The following is a 20,521-nucleotide window of genomic DNA, read 5'->3' as shown; positions in this document are numbered from 1 at the left end:
GAGGAAATGTTTGGTAGTGGTGACCTGTGAGGATACTGTTGTTTACATCTGTGTGCTATTCAAAGGGGTGTAATAGTTTCTCAAGAAACAAGGATTTTGATTAAAGATTTGAATTCCAGAAGAAGAGCACATGTTCTCCTTGCTGATTATTTCCTAAGAAATGTTTTTTTAATAGGACTTTTTTCTTGTTAAATGATGACTTTATTCTTGTAACACCATAATTTTTTTTCTCATTACATTATGATTTCGTTTTCAATCACGACTTTCGTAAAATGATGACGTTATTCTTGTACTGTTACGTCGTCATTCACGTAACATTACAAAATTATTCTCGAAAATACTCCTACACTCGAAACATTTCCTTCAGGTAATTAAGTGTGGTGCAATACTGTGTCTGCAGTGTGAGGACTTGAAAAACCAAACTCTACCAGTTTTCTGTTTTAACCCCTTTAACACAAGTCACGCTTTTGCCTTAATGTTCACCGTGTTTCCTTCCTTCCCTTCAACATATTGCTTATTGCTGTCCCCTCAACCTCCTCTCTGCTTGTGTCTCCTCAGAACTACAGCTGTCCCTCGGTCATGGTGCTGGCCGTGCCGGTGGCGGTACGGTTCCTCCAGAGAGGGAACAGGGAGCTGAGCAGGAACATGTCCAGTTATCTCTCACTGGCTGCTATAGCGAAGGCTGATCTGTTGGCTGAGCACACGGAGGCCATTACAGTCAGTGTGCTGGGAGGTAGGGCAAACAAATGTTATCATGCACACAAATTCATAAACAGACTTGAATCCTTGTCTTGACAAACCTCAATAACTGTTGCTGTTATAAGAAGGAAATGAAGCTTTAAGATCTTGTTACACACTCAAGGAGACGTGTGTGCACGTGTCTTTTACGGAGATTTTAAAGTGTATGTAAAAAGCATTGAAGTGCATCGTGTTCGTTTAGATCAGTGTTGATAGTTGACATGTGGGTTCGTCTCGATGAAATAGTTCATGTTTGCTCTCAGTGTGAGCAAAACCTGCAACAATGGGCTGAACTGTTTTACTGCAGTGGAAAGAGGAATTACACATGTAATCACTAGTTTTAGTAGCGGACCACCAGTCTTATCCTATCATGAGCCTTAGTGAGTAGTGTTATAATGACTGCCAGCTCCACGAGGATGATGATAATGACTGTAAATAGCAGCTGTTACAGATCATCTTTTTCCTCATGGTACTATGACGCACAATGGAAATTCAAACGTAGAGTATTCATATGGGAGGAAGGTTTAAGTTAACAGTTCAATGTGTGTGTGTGTGTGTGTGTGTGTGTGTGTGTGCGTGTGTGTGCTGTCCACAATGAATGGAAGTCAATGCAAAGTCCCAATAAGGATAGCTGCACAAACGTGTGTGTTATTCAACTTGGTTCTATTTTCTTCTCTTTCTGATCAGAAAATATAAAACATGTGTTTTCACATGTTCACAATTTAGTTGATTTTCTTTTTCAGCTGCTCCATCTCGTCCACACGTTCTATGTTAATTAATAGAAAGATTAAATTAGGTTGTTCACACTCACACAGTCAAAAAAACATTTGTGCATTTAGCACTGATCAATACATTCGTCATCTTTCCTTTCTTATAGTTAAGGTCAAAGAGAGGAGCCCAGCTGACTTCTGGGTTAAAGAAAGCTGATCCATGAAACATGTTTTCTTCACACTTGTTAAAGTTAACTAGTTCGCACACACACACGTTTTTAGTTCTATCTTAATGCATTCCCTAGCCCCTGACCCTAACCATCAAAACAACATGCCTAACCCTAACCCTAAACTTCATTCTAACCCTAAAACCAAGTCTCTGAAACAGCCCATTAAAACCGGCAACAATGTCTTCACTTTGTAGGTTGTAGGCTCAGAATGGTCCTCACAAAGATATCTGTACAAGAGCACCTAACCCAACCGCAGAATGAGGTTCCCACCATGGTGACGCTTTCTCCTCTCTCAGCTTCATTTTACAAGTGTAACCAGGTTCTGGAATCAGAGCATCAGATAGTTGGTCTATAAAGCTGTGGGTGAAAATAGAGACCCAAATCCGTCCCTGCCAGTAGGACAACATAAGTAGATTATATCAGACTAAAAGACAAATCAGTGTGGCTGGATGCTGATGTTGGAAGCACATTAAGATGCAGTTCTTCTAACTACTGGTGAATGATGTCTAACACCATAACATCTCTCTTGAAATAGAGTCATGAAATAAAATCAGTTTCGGTTATTTCTTTTAACGTTCATCTTGGCTTTATGCGGAAAGAAATATTTGCACGTTCGTTAGTCAGAGAACTCGCTGCCTTTTTTGATTTGTTTTCTTATTGTGCCAGTTGGCTTCTAAGACATTACCACAAAGTAATACCTCAGACATCATGATGGTTAGCTGTCCAATGTTGTCTTGTTTCTGCTTAGATTCTGACTAATGAAGTATAAAATAACAATGTGAATATTTGGGCTGTTTGTCATTATACTGTTACAAGCCTCGTGTCAACGCCAAATTCTGTTCATTTTATAGACTAAAGAAGTAAATAAAGTCAGTCAGTCTTGGGTTGCGTCAGTGTGTCATTTTAATGCCTTCCATCTTCAGGTTTTTTAAAAAACGTTGACCTTGAAATTCCTTTACAATAACTTTACGTCACTTTCACATAAAATCACTCATATGGCAACTATAGAAACTCATGCACACTGGAAACTGTCCTTGTTTGTGCCTGTATGAGGGATGAGATAAAAATGGAGAAGAAAGAGTGAATGAGAGATTGACAGTGACAGGGTGAGAGGAGAAGAAGAAGGGACGGATAGAAACTTCTATGCAAATGTGCGTTGAAGCTTCTAGTGGCTTTGATCCAGCTTGATACTGGGGGGGTATCGTGATGGGGGGCCTTATTAAAGCCGGAATATGTCACAAATACACACAAAAACACACACACACTAAGAGTGGAGAAAGGATGAAAGTGAACGAGGCTTGCTGGAGGGTTTATTATAGCGAGATCAGATTTATGTTTCCCTGGGCAGTTTTCTTTTATGCAGCCTTTCAAATATTTTTACCCCCCTCTGCTGCTCACTGCTGATCTGCTGTGTTCTGAGTGTTTCTTCCTCCTGTTGCCTTTTTAAGAAGCCAGGACCCGCTACTTGTCTCTACGTCCCTCTGAAGCCTCAGCATTAACACAAACTGAACACACGTAGCTCACTGGATCAACATTAGATGACCATCTCTCAGCAGGAAGTGAGCTGATGTAATGGGTGATGATGATGATGATGGGGATGGTTGGTTACATGAGCGAGCTGGACTTTTGGATGGATTGTGCATGTGTGTTTATGCTGGAAGGTTTCTTACTAACGCCCGAGGTTGTTGTCACATGCTGGTTTTGACTAATTTCATCAACTTTTTCTTCTTCTTCTACTTCTTTCCAGCTGACTAGGCAGTTTTATGCATTGCTGGCTCACATTTTAATGGAGTCCACATGACTGCTTTGCGCTTTTAAGGCCTTTATCTTTCAATTTACTGCAGACCTGTAGTTTTAAAGAAATGAATGACTGCCTTGGCTTCCTCCCTCTGAGACACACCATCACCCAGCATTGTCCCATGGGAGAAGATTTGAATTCCAAGTTTCCAGTACTTCACACTCCAGTACTTCTTTACCCTTGCTCTTTTCTCTGCAAGGCAGCGTTTTGGCACCATTGACTGTATATAAAGATGGACGACATGACAGCTCCCCAAAAGTGAAGCCAAAGCTTCTCAATTGCCACCTGGTGTTTCTGTCATTTAAGGTAGCTCTTATCATACCAATGTATGTTCAGGTGAGAATTATTGGTTGAGTGTGTGTATCAATGGAACCTCACCACCAAAGCTCCATCCCCTGATCACTACTGCTCAGACTCTGGTTCCAGTCTCTAGTTGGCATATGGGCTTTTGTACTTTGTTGTATTTTTATCATGTATCTGTCGATCAGTAGTTGTTGAGCACATACACACTCACAATATGGCATTGCTTTGACCCCACAGAGATTTAAACACATGAGGTCCTTGCTTCTCAAAGTAAAACCTGATCTGAAGGTAACACTGGAGTTTGGAATGTGTCAGAGTCGTCTGTCAGAGTGATGTCTCCCTTGCTGCAAAACACATGTAGGTACTGTACTTTAAATTGTTAGGTTAAAAAGAGGAGAGGGTGAGGGGAGCGAGTGGGGCTGAGTGAGGGTGAGTGTGAAAGGTGACCATTGCGCAACAAGTCACAGACATTTTGGAGACTGTGCAGTTGGTTGTAGCTGCAGGAGAAACCTGTTATATGTCACTAATGAGCTTGTAGCATAATGTGCCACTGCAAATTATAAACATATGTGAGCAGGAAAAACATGCCTGCTACTTCTATACCATTAAAGTTGTAATGTATAATAAACATTTAATCATAGACTGTATATAAAGGCCAAAGCTTCTTGATTGCCACCTGGTGGCTGGCTGCAGTGGAGATCATAAATCCTGCCTCCTCCATGTTAGTGGATGGGACATGGTCGAGGGTTTCTGCCATTTTAGGTAGTTCTTATCGCACTGATGAATGTTCAGATGATCATTTTTCTGGTAAGATAGGTTTTGTTTAGTTATTTGATGCTATGAAAACAGGGTGAAGTGTGATGATTGGCAGCTAAGACATAGTGTGAGGAAGTGAGACACATGGCAGCATCTTAATGACGTGTCCTTAGTCTACAATGCTGTAATTTTAGAATTTAGATTTTCTTCTTTCTCTTTTTGATGTTGCTTTGTTGTTAATAATGATGATGATGATGTTAATAATGATGATGATGATGTTAATAATGTAAAGACATCATTAACTGGGACAAACTATTATTAGAGATCTTTAAGTGGGCCACAATCATGGTCTCATAAAGGTTGTGCAGTAGCCATGTTCTATCAGGGGCAGCACTGAATTAACACACTACACCAGTGAGTATACAGTGTACTGCATGTACATGTACTAACTAAGTTTTGGCTGAAGTCATTGAAAAGAAGAAAAAGACATTACTGAGAGGCGGGGCTTAGACACGGTTAAGACATGCCTACCTACCCCAGTGGTTTATGGGTGCTGTTTCAGCATAGACCTGATGCACGGCTTTCCTGATTCACGAGAAGTTGCTGGTGGCCAGGGAGTCTGATCAGAGGGTCTTAACTTTGTCATATATACATAAATGGCATAACGTAGAGAGGCATTGGCCCTGCAAGGTCCAAGATGGAAGCACTAGGTGTCATTATGAGCCATGTTCAACCCATAAATATAGATTTATTATAGATTTTCTAATTCATTTTATTTTAAAACCAGCATTAATTGATTAGAAGAGTCTTATAATTTAGTTAACAGCTCAAAAACATATTTAAGTGTGTTAAAGTGTGTATCACTTTTATGAATTTGATTTGAGACACTAAATGAGTCAAAGTAGTCAAACACAGACAAAAGCAGTAATTACCCAGGGAGATGTGCTATAGCTTGAAATGTTTATTCGTAACTCACTCTCCATTCATCCATTCCTGTTATGCAAAATATATTTATGTACAAAATACATTCAATATCACCTTTACACAAAAAACAAAAAGGAATTTACATTATAATACAAGACGACTTAGTTCATAAAAGACAAGATTGTGTAAACATTTTCCTCAGTTACTGTATCAATCTCAAAAATCAATCTCAATCTCCAATGACAATAGAACAGTTTCACTCTTATTACTTTATGCAGTATCAAAAAAGAAGACATATATATTACCCTAAACCTAAATGAGAACTACGGACAATAAAGAATCAAAGCAGAAGTGGAATTACATAACTCGTATGAGTGTAAACACTTTGATGGGTGCATGTTTGAAAATGTAAGATCCTAAAAATGTTCTAAACTTTCACAAATGCAGGAAAATTATGATAATAAAAAAATAATATTTAGTTTGAAGCTATTTCTGGAGTATATGGCCAGGCTTGAAGTGAAAGCAAGTACAGCAGTTTTCAGTCGCATGAGTATTTCGTAAATCACATGTTGTAATACAGATTACATCACAATACATCATTAATGCATTAGCATGATACCTTAGCTTTTAGTGGTTATGGGGATATAGATAACAGTCAATCTTTCGCTGCTGTTTAATGTACCTACATGACTGAAAAGTAAAACTAAAAATATATTAATGTTCCCCAGTAAAATGCAAAAGGGAAATAAGTTTTGCATCGATATTTAGATTAACTGCACAAATCAAGATAGAAAGGAGGAAAATACTTTGTTGCGTAAAAAAAACAAGCATGCCACTCTAAAGACAATCTCTTGTAATTGTTTGTGACCTCTCGTTTTCCTCTCCTGCGTGGCAGTCTGGTGATTACTCTGTTTACGAGCTCGGAACCCATTCACTTTATCAATAGACTCTTTGTCTGTCTCTCAGTCTAATTAAGTCTTTGGTAAATACTGCTTGCAGCACGTTTCCTGCTGCATTGCACGTTTTCTATGCTGAAGTTATGTCAGTGTGAGCATGTGTGTGTTTGTTTGTGTGTGGCCTCAGGTCAAAAGGTTATGTTACAAAAATAAACTTCAGTCTCTCACAGCATTGGTTTCCTCCCATCGGAACATGTCCAGTAGAGTTAAATTGCATCATAAGTGTTCCTATCAATAGTGATGAATAGCAATAGAGATGAATAAAACAGTTCTAATAACAACATAATAATCAAACCAGTAACCTCATGGACAAAGATGATGATGATAAAAGCAATGTAAGCTGCTCTCTTCATTTTTAACACGAAAACTTATTATGATGTTGCTGATATTCACGATGATGGTCATTATGGCGCTGATGAAAAGACACAAAGAGTAAGTTAGAAGATGAACTGAGCGCCTCCGTGGGGCACCATCTCCGTCATGCCCCACGCCACCACGTTTCCTCTCTGCTCGCAGCCCTGGCCCTTCTGCAAAGCCAGCTGGGAAATCTCCTCCTCTGACAGCACCCTGTCCCACATATTCACTCCTGTCATCTTCCCGGCGAATGCCAGCTTGGGATCGAACCCTCCCTCAAAGCCTGTAATGCCACCCCCGCTGCTTGGAGACTGATGGCAGCAGCCATTCCTCTCCTGCCCCAGCTGGAGGGAGCCACCATCCGGTAAGATGTGTCCCTCAGCCACTCCGGGGGTGGAGGCCACTCTTTTCCCACCGGACCACAGGGTGGCCAGACCCTGCTCGGAGGACCAGGCCCCACACAAGTGGATCCACTCTCCCAGCTTCACCACACCTCGCGCCTCCACCAGGTGAGCCTCTCCTCCGATGGTGAAGCGCGCAGAGGTTTGGCCGAGCAGCAGCTGGATCTCATATGGGTTGCGACGGTGTCCGTAGGAGAAGAGCACAGTTTTGTTGGCGAAGGTTGTTGGCTTTAACCACATGCAGATGGTGAAGGAGGAGATGGACAGAGGAACCTCTGGCATGACAGCAGTGTAGATACGACGGGAACGCATTGGGAAGAGGAGCGCCATGTCACAGCCTGTGCAGGAAAAAGACATAATAATATTTATTGTCACGAAATAAAAAAAATTTCAACTTCAGGTTGATTCTTAAGGGTGTGCTGGATATTCCGGACGACCTGACAATATGGAATAGCTTAAAGCTTATGAGCAAATTTGAAAACGTTGAATTTCTGTTTAGGAATATGGTTTACATTCAGAGCTAATAATTTAAAGTTTTAAGTTTACGGGTATATTGTATGTAATTCAACTCCGTCCTAGAACAGATGTCAGCTTTTATATGAATTACATTGACAATGAACTTAAGAACTAAAAATAATGTAAGTAAGGATCATGCAACTGGAGAATTGTGAATTCGTCAACATTTAATGTCCCCAAGTTGTTGTTGTGTTCATGTTCTATTTTTAGAGAAAACCACCTTGTTGAACTCCACATAAAATGTTAGGAAGGAGGCTCAATTCCCATTGCCAATGGTATAAGTTGAACACAACCGATTAATATAAAGTTCCTCAAACTGCAGCTACTGCCAGCTCAAGTTAGTGATACTCTCTGATTAACTTATTGGAATCCCACAAGCTAAGTTCACTTCGCGGTCAGGTGATGATATCATGAATCATGGTTTGTTTTTTTTCATGCCAAACACACTCTCCCCTCTCTGGGGTCAACTGGTTCATTGGTTTGTTCTGCTTCATTTCATTCGTTTTCCTGTTGGTCAGCGTCCATGTGTTTGTGCAGATGTCCAACCTCTATCCTCTATTTTGCATTATTGTCTTTGTCATGTTTCTTCTCCATTACTTTCTCTCTCCTTCACCATTTTTCTGATGTAGTCTTCATCAGCTCCCGTCAGCCCTCCTCTGCCTCCTTCTTTTTCTCTCTCCCTCCAGTCAGCAGACATACTCCCTCACTACTAAAACAGGAGATCCCAAATATTGTTGTTACATTTGACTCAGGTTCCTGCCACTCAGAAAATAATTGTGTGTGTGTGTGCGTGTGTGTGCGCATGCATGTGTTTGCATATCCATGATGGATTCCATATGGTTCTAGTTTCCCAGGGTTCTTTGGTGTGGTTTTTGTTGCAACCAACTAATGATTACACCTCTGTATGTAGGCCAGACTGTGTATGCGTCGTGTGTGTGTGTGTGTGTGTGTGTGTGTGTGTGTGTGTGTGTGTGTCAGCGATATGTTTTTTTGCAGTTTTTATTTCGATCAACTTATATAAATAATGATTTCCGACTGATGTGAGTGGTATTTTTGTAAGACTCAAATTGCTCCAGTTTAATTTAATCACACTTTGTAGAGTCACAGTTCGTCATCAGAGATAAATGTATTAATGGAGAGTAAATCAGCTGTAGTAGAAGAAGTTCTGAAGGATAATATTTGTGTATTATTATTGATGCTGTTATTTGCTTCAATTATTATTTTTTAAACTCTTTCCTGAGCTAAAAGTTTAATCTTTTTGTTCAATTATAGTCTGTCCTTCATCCTTCATCATCTTTTGTAATGTTTTTCTTCAGGACTCATTAAAAAATATGAATTCATTTCAAACAAACATAAATAAGAACCAATAAGCTGACCCTATACCTGTCTCCTTCATGTTTGTCCGACTGTACTGACAGAGACTAATATTATTGATGTCATAAGTGAAGTGAAAAGCGTGTGTTGCTACTTGAGGAGGACAACATGCCTGGAGACAGACAGAGGAGGTATTTAGGACGAACACAACCTGTATGATTAGTTGTTCAGAAACAAGGCCCGACAGAGGGGGGCTCATTCTTTTACTTCAAGCGTGACCTGAATATGTCAACACAGAGAAAAAGCTGAAGGCGGAAGGTTGTTTGGGTGGCACTGCTGAGAAAGGTGAAGACAGCAGCAAAAGTGAAGAGATATACATAAGTTACAGAAAGCAGCAAGTAAAGACAGACACATATTGCCGATGGCGAGATGGATATCTTTACCGGCGGGTAGGTATCTTTGGCTCAGTGACCTCAGCACCTCCTCCTGCTCCGCCCTCGTCTGTTGCAGTGCAGCCAGCACTCCGTCTAGAACCACCTCTCGTGACGTGACCTCCTGCTCCCGGTGCCCGGCCCCTCCGTCCTCTGCGAGCTGGAATCCCGACTTCGCATTCCTCCCCGTTCCAGTTGCACTACTGCTGAAGCAGTTGGTCTCCAGCTTGGTGAGTCGGGAAGCTTGTGTTCGTGCTGCAGAGAGGAGCTGCTGTAGCATCGACTCCACGTTGTTGGGATCCCCGACAGAATTCCCAGCGGCGGCAGCAGAAGCCTGACCTGCTATTTTGAGGCGCTCCAGGGTTTCTTTGAGGCGGGCCTCAAGCTGCGAGGCCATCCTTCTTCCTGCTGACTCCACTGCAACCCCACACGTGCCCCCGTACTGGGCTACAAACCTGACCAAATAGACCAATTTAAGATATATATACTGAAGCTTTAATCCACTGCAACGTGTAGCGACAACATTTGGCCTGTAATCAATATTCAACCCCAATTCACTCCTGAAACCATTGATATTTAAGTGACAGGATGAATTCAGGATACCAGTAAAGCAGACATTATGTCATGTTATCCATTTGTGGATCAAAATAATCTACTAAAACATTATGATAATCAATTAACTGTTTAAGAAAGATTATGGAAAAACTGCAATAAAAACAGTGGTTCCAGCATCTCATATTTGAAAATTCTGTGGTTTTCTTCATCTTCTATGTTGAATAAATAAATATAACATAAACCTTTAAAGACACAACCATCCACTATAGGAACATGTGATTAATGTTCTAATCCAAAGGATTAATCAATGCATCCAGAAAATGAGTGGTGCATTATTTTATAGCTGCAGTCAGATCGAGGATCAGGCTTGTAAACTTTCATAGTTCATTTTAATTTCAATCTTGATATCTGAGTGCTCATTGCCCTTAGAAATATACAGTTTCATTTGCACAATTATCATGAAAGCTCGAATGACTCTGTCCTCTCCTTCACTTGTCCAACCAACCTGAGCATTTCTCCACGCAGTGACCCCATCTCCACCTTGATGATATCGTCAGCATACTGAAGCAGCATGTTCTCCCTCATCTGACTGTTCTCCAGCATCGAGAACATTTTGTCCCACTTGTTCAGGTCTCGAGAACTGCAGGGCGGAGAAGTCGGTGTGGCTGAATTGTGGGAAGAGAGGGAGAAAGATTCAAGTTATTTTAACATAAGATTTAATCACTGCAGGGCCTCTGCCACATTTATTTACAGGAGGATTTCCTCACAAGGGTTTTTTAAAGTCTAAATCTGCCTCATTTGAAACTGTTCCCACAACTTTGGGTAGCATATTGTCGCCAACGTTAACACAATCATTGGGTAAACCAATCCAGGAAAGAGAATATGTGTCAGACACACTGTTCCAATTAAAAGTGAGCCTGTTTATACCTTCAAAGTTATTCTGCAGAAGTATTATCACTGGACGGCAGGATTTGTTTTGGCTGCCTGTCCACGAGGTTTAAATTTAACGCTTGTGGCCTCTGCTCCCTTTCACTTACAAAACTAGAAACTGTGGTTTATGAATGATTGTGATGGATATGGGGGCAGGTAAAGTGCAAAGAGACCTTTTTAGACTATGATTTCATTTGCTTGGATCTTTGACCCTGTTGTACTGTGGGGGTGGCTGCTGCATCAAATTGCCTCAAATTGGCCCTGATGGGTTTTTCATCAGCATGGTTGAAATTTGTAGAGTGAAGAGCTTTGATGAGACTAGTCTGTTTACCATTCCATTTCCCTTTTCTGCAAGTTCACCCCTCAATGCATTCAATTGACCTTTTCTTCCTTAATGGAAGGACCTCGCGGCAGCTGACACAGATGTGAAAGAGCTTCAAACTAGACATGATTGGACCTCTAACTCTGATCATTTGGAATTTACTTATAACCACAACACAGCCATTGTCTGTAATTTTTCTAAATGGGAAATTTGTCAGATGGCATTATGTTTGTAACATTGGGATACCAGTAGTGCAGAGGTGCAGCTTGGAAAAGATTTGGAAGTTTACAACAGTCACAATTTTAAATTTGTCAGAAAATCATGTAAAGGGGAAATTCAGATATATTAAAATATTACATACTTTTTATCACAGACAGTACAAGAGAAGCAAACAGACAAAGAGCTTAAATGACACAATGTAAATATGATTCAATGACGTTATAAATATGCAAATTCACGATGATAACATCAGTTACATAATTCATGTGCTAATTAGCTTTAGCTAGTTCCATAGGGAAGCCCCACAGCACTTTTTAACCACACTCAAATTTGCACACTCACCAAACACAGTTCAGCCCTCCATTGGCTTTTTTTTAAGCTACCCATAAAGATTTCTTGTTCGTGCTTGCCGTTCCAACATGAACTGTCATGGCCTCTCGTGTTGCCCTCATTCATTTAAATTCCATTCACAGTTTTTCAGATTTGAGCAATGATCTGTTTCTTCCTCCAGGCTTTGACCTTTGTCTTTCCCTCTCCCACCTGCACACACACTGTACTTAACTCACATGACGTGACATTTTCTCCTGAGTCCTGAACGCCAGTAATGAATCTGGTGTTTCTTTGTCCCTCTTGCCCCCAAATCATCTGCTTATATTTTACTTTTCTCAGCCACTCTCATTTTTTTCAATGACATTTAATTACATCACAGGCCTGGGGCGCAGTCTCTTGCCTGTTAACTACCCGATTTAAAACAACAAACTAATGCCGGCTGTGGGCGGCCGGTGAAGAACATGCACACGCTCACATCTTCTCTCACACTCCTCACACACACACACTGTGAAGTCCAAGCATGCACATAGAAGAACAATGATGCTTTTCAAAGAGACAAAGTGCTTATGAATTTGGTGACCAGTCATTCATGCTGTAATATGCATCATCCCTCTGCTTTTCTGGCTCAGCATTTTCTTTGACGCTGCTTATCTCACTGTGTTGTACTGTTGTCTGTGTAAAGCTGCCTGTTGAGCACATGAACACACCAGACATGTATCATCCTTGAATTTCTCACAGAAGAGCAGCAACACGATCAATAAACTGTCAGTAAACGAACACCAGCCCAACCCGCTAACCTTTAAACGTGTTTGGTTACATTATAACTGCAGGCCACCTGTAAATAGATCACATGTGTTCATACATGTGTAAATAGGTTTGCATGTGTTCCTCTCCATCTCATCTTCTGGTGATATGAGCATTCAGTCTTAATGCATCTCCACTGTAAGCATATTTAATCCGATGCCCTGATTTCACCTCTTGCGCAAACGCATCAGTGAATCATATGAGAAACTGATAACGCACAGACACACACCAGGTTTAATTAAATTGCGGCCATGTTCATCTATGGATCTAAATCAGATAAAGCACAGACACACAATCACACACACACAGTTTGATACTTACGTTCTAGTGCGTCTCCCTCTGTGATTTCATTGTAGTAGGGGTCAGCGTAGTTCACCTCGATAACATCCTCATATGCGAGAAGCAGACACACACACACTGAGAGTACACACGCTACCTGGGGAAGCCTCCACCGAAACATGCTGCTGCTGACTGTGTGTGAGTTAGAGAGAGGTAAATGTGTGTGTTTGTTGAGTTTTAGGTTGCTCCTCAGCCTACTGCTTTCTCTATGTGTGTGTTGTGATAGAAGGTTGCAGTCAGTTTGGCAAAGTGTGTGTTTTTGTCTCTGCTGCTTCTCTCAGTCTGGTTCACTTTGTCCAGCTCTGCAGGTCCACCACCCTCTTTTTCAACCCTCACTCTCTCATACAGTATTTGTCCCTCCTCCCGGGTGACATCCCACTTCTCTCTCTCTCTCTCCCTACCTCTCTCTTTCTTTTTAACACACACACACACACACACTCTCCCCCTTTCTCTCTATCTTTCTTTTTCATTTTTCTCGTTAAATGCTGAGCAATCCTTTGGCAGGAAGCCCGGCAGTGCTGAGTATACTCCAAATAGGGGCTCCACACACACACACACACACACACACATCACCGTCTTTATTCATAATGTCCTAACCTCCAGAACTTAATCCCCATCCCTGCATACATGTACTTAAAGGATAACTCTGTTTTATTACAACATTTGTGTAGTTCCACTTCTATGGGTTATGAAAACTCACCACAATAATTGCTGTGATCTGGGAACTACTTTCAAAGGACATGATGATCAGACAGGTTATTAAAAGTTTTATCAGGTTATCTAAACCTCTTTATTTAAGGTGAATCTATAAGTGACCCTTCTAACCCTTCTCACCTGAACCCAGTCATTCAATTCAGTCTTAAAACTCCCTCAACACAGTTATTACACAAATGTATACACATGGGGAACGCTTTTGGGAAAATTAAGAAATTTCTCTAAATTTCCGTCCTTGTGAAAACACTGCTTCAAGGACAGAAATGCAAAGGCAGAGCTCCATCTGCGTGCTGCGAGCGAGGCGGTGAGTAATGCGTCGTTGGAGGTAGCCTGTATGTCGTAATCAGATACAACTGCAGCTCCTGCGACTCACAGAGCGAACGAGAGAGGAGGGGAAGGAGGTAATGGAGGGGGGGAGGAAGCACAGAACACAAATGTCTTGCCCCATGCAGAGACTGTGTGTGTGTGTGTGTGTGTGTGTGTGTGTCTGCTGACGGAAGTTTGAATAGAACCCAGACGTCAGAGGTTACTAAATGGCAGTATTGTTCTCCTGCTTCGCTCTTTTTATTTATTTATTTATCTGTGTGTGTGTGTGTGTGCCCATGTCAGTTTGTGTGTGTGCATCTGGGCCTATATTCTTGCATGTGCTTGTGTGTCTGGAAATAATGATTTTAGTATCCCCCCCCCCGTCCCGCCGCCCTTTGTCTGCCTGCGTTTCTGGTTCATTGTCTCCCATATTTAAACACCTCTTGAAACACACACTCGTCCACTTGTTATCTGGGAGGAACCTTTTCATTCAGAAGGCTGCACAGAAAGAGAGAAGCAGTTGTGTGAGCACCTTCCCTGAGCTCTCTATCACCACTTGAGAGAACAACTTTGGTTTATTCTGCTGTGATTCCATTCAAACTGAATTCAACACTTTTTTTTGCTTGGTTTCATTGTCACATGTCTACCTGTTTACCTTTCTAAGCTGCTGCTGTCCTTTTTGGTAAAAGTAAGAAAGTAGTAATATTATACAATTAAAAAAGTAGTAGTCATTTTAACTTGTTCTTGTAGAAACTACATAACAATCTAAAAACTGAAAATGCAGTTCATGTCATAATCCTTGCTTTTATGTCGTCAGTTTACCTTATTTTTGAACCCCTTTATTTTAGTTAGTACTTGTGGCGTAGATGTGTACTTTACAGGGACAACAAACCTGAAAGCTTCAGCCACAGAGGACAGTTTGAAACTGTGCTTCGACATTGTATATAGTTATTTGTATTTCACAACAGTCACAATGTGTATTTGACTCACTTCCCCCTGTGAGTGTGTACAAGCAAACTGTCAACCATTCTCTGCTCAGTACATAATGTTAACATTTGTGAAAACATGGAACAGAGATGAAGGGCATGTGGCTCATAACTCAAGATGCAACAACGACCTGATAAAGCCCGGGTTATAATCTTCCAATTGAGAGCACATTGACATCTGCAGATCAAACAGGGACGGAGCCATTGTTCTTGGAAATTTAAGTGGAAAATATGTGAAAATTGTGTTTTTGCAAAGGAAATAATTGACCCTGTATGACTCAGAGACCAAAATGATGATGTTTGTGAGAGATATGAACAACTAGAACTAAAGCTGCTTTTGTGCTGAAAAAACATTTTATTTTTAGCTTCCAAAGAAACACTCAACTTAGCATATGATATTTAATTAACATCAGAAAGACATTAAAACAGCACACATGAGAGGGTACATGGGAGGCGTGCGTGCGTGTAATTGTTTTACTTATGGCTGTCACCTGAGAATGGAAGTGAGCCAGCAGGAGACACATCATATACTCTCCTGACAGACCAGTAAAGAAATCACTTCAGTGTGTGCATGTACAGTTTAGTACAGCACGTTTGCATGTTCTGTACACTGTGTACATTTTCTTAAATAAATGTATCACAAGATGAAATGTGGGCTTATGGTTCACATGCAGGACTTCAAACCTCAATGCATGGGATCAACATAATAACTGTATATCGGGACTTCATCTACCTTGTGATCAGTATCTGTATTGTTATTACCACCACAGAGAGAACTGTATAGTGCAACACAGTCAGTGAAATGGAATTGGAGAAACTGACTAATGACAGACGAGAGGTAAAGAGAAGTACACAAGTTTCCAGTGGGGATATTACTTTAATTGTATTACTTACTCTTCTCACATGGGACCCAGATTTTACAATTATACCGCTACAGGACAAAAGTTCATTCTGTCTGTATTAATTAGGATATTTCTTTGTTCAAATTATCCTGTTACACATTAGTTGTCTAGAAATGAAATTGAACCTACGCTGAGCAGCAGGTCACTGAGCAAAACTGGTTTTTGAAGTTGGTGGTTAAGCTAAAGCTGCTTTTAGACATGTAGAGAATTCCTCAGATTTTCATGAAATCTTCCCAAGAGGTAGTATGCGAAAGCGCAAATGTCCGAGTCGGTTACTCCAGACATTTTCAGAAGCTTTTCCTGCCAGTCCTGCAAGTATAATGTCTGGAGAATGTCCGAATGAGCCCATGTGAGAATACAGCAGGAAGAGATCCAGAAAATTCTGATGCTACTCATCTCCTCTCCTGCCTTTCAAGCATGAAGTGAACTTTCCTAAACTTCACCAAGAGGTCAAAGCATAACTTGAACATGGTGCCATCAGTTTGGAAAATGCTAACAGGTTGCTTTTGCAATAAAAAGACCTTTACCTCCTTTATTGTTTAAATATTACAATGATTTTTGATATTTGATATCAAGCTTGCAGATGAGTCAACCGTCCTCACAGCTGCACCTCATTCTGCTGAATCAGCAGTTAGCAGGAAGGCTGTGTCATGCGTCTTTTTGGGATTCAATTTTCTCTGAGAGTGTCTTCTTTGTTGACGATGAAGAATAAAAAGGAGGTTTGAGTCAGATTGGATGGAGAGACAGAAAGAGCCTGGAGGGTGAAGTTGACTACTGTAGGTGAATGGTCACTGTATTTTCACTCTGCAGATCTGACTGTCTGTTCGCGTGTGTGTGGATATATATTCATGTAATGCACTGCTGTACATCTGGATGGCTGTTATGGTGTAGACTGATTTACAGCCTGTATAAAATATATTTATGCATAAAACATATGAGTCATGTGTGCAAGTGTTGAAAAGTAGTTCTGGTAGCTGGACCCCATCCAAAAAGTCGGGCAGTCATGTGCCTGAGTTCTTTAAATGATTTTTACAGTGTAGCAGGGGGATGGACGTTGCTCATGCACCAAGAATGCACAGAATCCCAAAGACATGAGTTTTGTCTCCTGTCTCTTACATTCTGATTTGACAGTTGCTCCCAGCCCTCTCCCACCTGATGGTTACTCAAGCTGCCTGATATGACTTGAGGGACATAAAACCAGGCAGCGAGTGCTGGAAGAAAACAGGTTTAAGTCGTAAAGCTCTGTAAAAAAACATTGTGACTGGAAATCATATGTGCTGATCTCTGCAGATTTTGTCTTTACAATAACCTCTGTGATACAAGAGTTCTGTGTATATAGAGTTTCTTATGGCAGATGAAGTATATTGAATATAAATGAAATGTTCCTGAACAAATGGTTCATTCATAATGAAAATATATATTAGTCTTGTATGTATATCTTGTATATCTCATCCAGGACAACTAATAGGTCCACTACCAAGACAAACTTTATCCCTTGTTACCTACGAGAAAAGACAACTGACATCAGCCGTTTTGAGACTCCTGAAAACGTCTGGACATTTTCACATATGTTGAAATGATTCTTTGGGTTGGACATACACGTTCCCAACAACATCATCTTGAGATATCGCAAGTCTTTTTCAGTTTTGCGCCCATTAAGTGTTAGAGACGTCATTGACACGCCCACTTGCTCGTGACATTTTCCTGCTGTATTCTTAGCAGTGCATGTTTGAATGCAGCTTTTTTGTGGTAATTCTTTTATTTATTTATTTTAAGTATCACCCTTCAACTGGAAAGGAAATGAGTCTCTTTTAAAGAATTGTGTAAAAGCTTGTTTTTGCTCTTCAGTCATGAACTCTATGCGCTGTCCCTTACCCTCCATTAAAAGTATCTTGATCCACTTTGGTTTGTTTTAGTTCGCAGCCTCTGGGGTCAAAAATATTTTTATTCAACATGCAAAAATTTGTCAAATGAAAGATGCATGTGTATCTTTAATCCAGATCTCAGAAAGATGTAGATGCACAGACCCCAGTGCTGTTAAGAGTGTTTCTGGTTTTATGGGTTGTAATTTTTTTATTTTTCACCACAGCCCTATCCATCCAAATCATTTTCCCAATGACTCAAACTGTTTTATGGGCCTTTATGGAAGTGTTTTATTCCACATTTTAATGTAGAGGGGACAAAGAAAGAATATAACACAGTCAGGTTGCCAACAGCTCTATCAAAGGGGTTTTTATTCCAAGTTAAATCCAGGATTGGTTAATTTTTTTTATGATACTTTGGATTCTAATGTGACATTCGGAAAAACCCACACACCCCAAAATGAGACACCAAGTCCTTTCCTGCCTCTTCACATAAAGTTAACAATAGTTTGACAGTTAGCTGATTGTTTTTTTTCTTGGAAAATGTCCCTGCAACCTTTCAAAAATGTCGCCTTTGTGATCAAAGGTCATTACAGGATATTTATTGGAGATTTGTATACGTCATGTTGTGGGGTTGTACACTGGAATGAAGGTATGAAGGTCAGACACTGCCCACACATTTAATCAATGATCAAGAGTATATTCCCACAAATAGTGTGCGTCATGCATCCTGTTTGTGTGTTTAGGTGTGTCTGTGTGTGTGCGTGTGTGCTTGTGTTGCCTGAGGGTACAATTTAGCGGCAGCTAAAACCAGGTAAGCTCTATAAATCCTTGTCAGTGTGTCCGTGTGCAGACTCTCGTCTCCTCCTGCCTTTTAACATTCCTCTGAACAGACGTGTAAATGCTACAGCCACAGCTTTATAGTTATTACCAGCTCACACCTTCTGTACATCAACTATGTCTGTCTCCTTTAATAGGGATTTGCTTCATAGGGACTGGGGGTGTGGTCGTGTAACGTTATGCAGTATAATATACGATTAAGACACAAGAAGAGCCATGCAGTGACTATGTATCTAAATATTTATCTCCTCTCTGCCTTCAGCACAGAGCGGATGATCTGTTGATCAGAACCAGCCGTCTCATCTTTGAGCACACACCCCGTGGTTAAGGTGATTTATAGCTGTGGATCACCTGTTATGTTAAATCATTCATGTAGGTTTGATCCAAAATGACATGAGTGCTCCATGTTTAGATCAGACAGATAAATAAATTCTCTTTAGCTGCTTTATTCATATATCAGCACAATGCAAAGTCAACTTTGCTGTTACATAGGACAACATTTTTGGATTTATGGATTTATTTAGTGTGAGTATAGAAAATGAAAGAAGTGCAGTTGATTAAATCATAGTAATTGACATTTTCCACTTGTGGATACATGCACAGAATTTGACTGAAACAGCAATCGACTTCTGATTACAGCTGCAGCACATCTAAGCAGCTCTCGCAACATTAATCGATTGTCCACTTTCATTTGATCATCACATGGGCATTCTCCTGAAACATTTTGTTTTCAGGAATCCCATTTTTACTGTCAGTGTTTGAGCTTTGAATGAATGTGAATGTTAGCTAACTGCTAACTCCTTCCTTCCTACCTCACTTCCTTCCTCTCCTGAACATGCTTTATTTTATCCACCTTCTTCCTTTTTTCAGACTGTCTTTCCTCCAATCAATTTAAATTGTAGGCAACTTTTATAATAAGCGCTGAAATGTTCCTGCTGTTAAACATTATATTCTCTTTTGGTTCCACCGTATGATGTAAAGCCGTAGATTGAAATCTTAAAAAGAGAGTCTTTGTGCAACGATATGCATCATTTTAAGATGTTGGGTAAAGTCGTGGGCTTTGTTGGGCTGGTTTAGACGTATTTATGTTTGGACACCTTTACGTCAAGTAATGCTTTAGCACCAGTCAGCATTGACTTTCTGCTTTTCCTAAATCAGCATCGCTTAACATTAAAAACAATTGCAGAAAGTTTTAGTCCTTTACACGGATGTTTGATTTTGACTGGGAATCTTGTGTCTTATTTCAACCTGGAATCCCGTGCCTGTTTTCTTGGGCGAAATGAAGAACAGTGACGTCACAGTGTCACCACAGAAAGCTTCTTGGGATATTTCACTTTCATACAATCTGGGTCTGATTATCACTTAGCAATAAAATGTCACCAAGTTAATTAGAGAGATCTGGGAATGTGGCAACAGACAGGAAAAAACAAGAAACATGAGCAGTTAATCAAGTTTTAAAAAACCTAAGTCAAGACAAACATGATTAGAAGAGAGTGCAGAAAGTAAAATTATGATCTGAACTACCCAGTAAAGGTTTTCTGTAGCACACACCTTCACACCCATGTTAAAACATTTGGTTTATCTCCAAGTTCTCAGGTTTCCCCATATCCCTCATTTAGAATTGATTATTGGAACCTCCAGATATACAGGATTTGTTGTAGGCTGTAGACTGTTAACCAGCATCAGTGGAAAATAAATAAGTTCTCAAATGTCTTCGTACAAATTGGTGTCAAATATGGGACTCTCTCTCTCTCTCTCTCTCTCTCTCTCTCTCTCTCTCTCTCTCTCTCTCTCTCTGGCAGGTAACCACATGTTGTTGCGAGTGTTGCCGTCAGTTTACCCCAGACAACCAGATACCATCCACTGTCACCTAGGCAACCTCACTACGATGATGCCACAGCTGGAGTCTCCGGAGCAACAGCACCTGATCAGACTCATTCAGATGGTCGCAGAACAACATCCACTTGTGAGTGTTTGTGCG

At 40.5% G+C, this 20,521-nt stretch overlaps 2 protein-coding genes across 2 annotated transcripts in view; one reads left to right on the top strand and one right to left on the bottom strand.

Annotated features, from left to right (window-relative positions):
- The window catches only part of veph1 (ventricular zone expressed PH domain-containing 1), a 72,104-nt gene that overhangs the window by 11,527 nt on the left and 40,056 nt on the right, over window positions 1-20,521 (top strand). Inside the window, exons 4-5 of the mRNA XM_069534141.1 lie at window positions 559-733; window positions 20,343-20,506. Of these exons, the coding sequence (XP_069390242.1) occupies window positions 559-733; window positions 20,343-20,506 (339 nt within the window). The remainder of the gene's footprint in view (window positions 1-558; window positions 734-20,342; window positions 20,507-20,521) is intronic.
- On the bottom strand, window positions 5,482-13,249 carry ptx3a (pentraxin 3, long a). Its single transcript, XM_020094861.2, has 4 exons — window positions 12,913-13,249; window positions 10,492-10,651; window positions 9,444-9,886; window positions 5,482-7,508 (listed from the first exon to the last, which is right to left on the bottom strand). Exons 1-4 carry the CDS (start codon window positions 13,049-13,051, stop codon window positions 6,853-6,855), a joined length of 1,398 nt encoding a protein of 465 aa, XP_019950420.2. The 5' UTR covers window positions 13,052-13,249; the 3' UTR covers window positions 5,482-6,852.

This window comes from Paralichthys olivaceus, chromosome 11 (genome assembly GCF_024713975.1).
Source record: "Paralichthys olivaceus isolate ysfri-2021 chromosome 11, ASM2471397v2, whole genome shotgun sequence".
Lineage (NCBI taxonomy): Eukaryota > Metazoa > Chordata > Actinopteri > Pleuronectiformes > Paralichthyidae > Paralichthys > Paralichthys olivaceus.
Note: the sequence above shows the minus strand (reverse complement) of the source record. Positions and strands in the feature narration are given on the sequence as shown.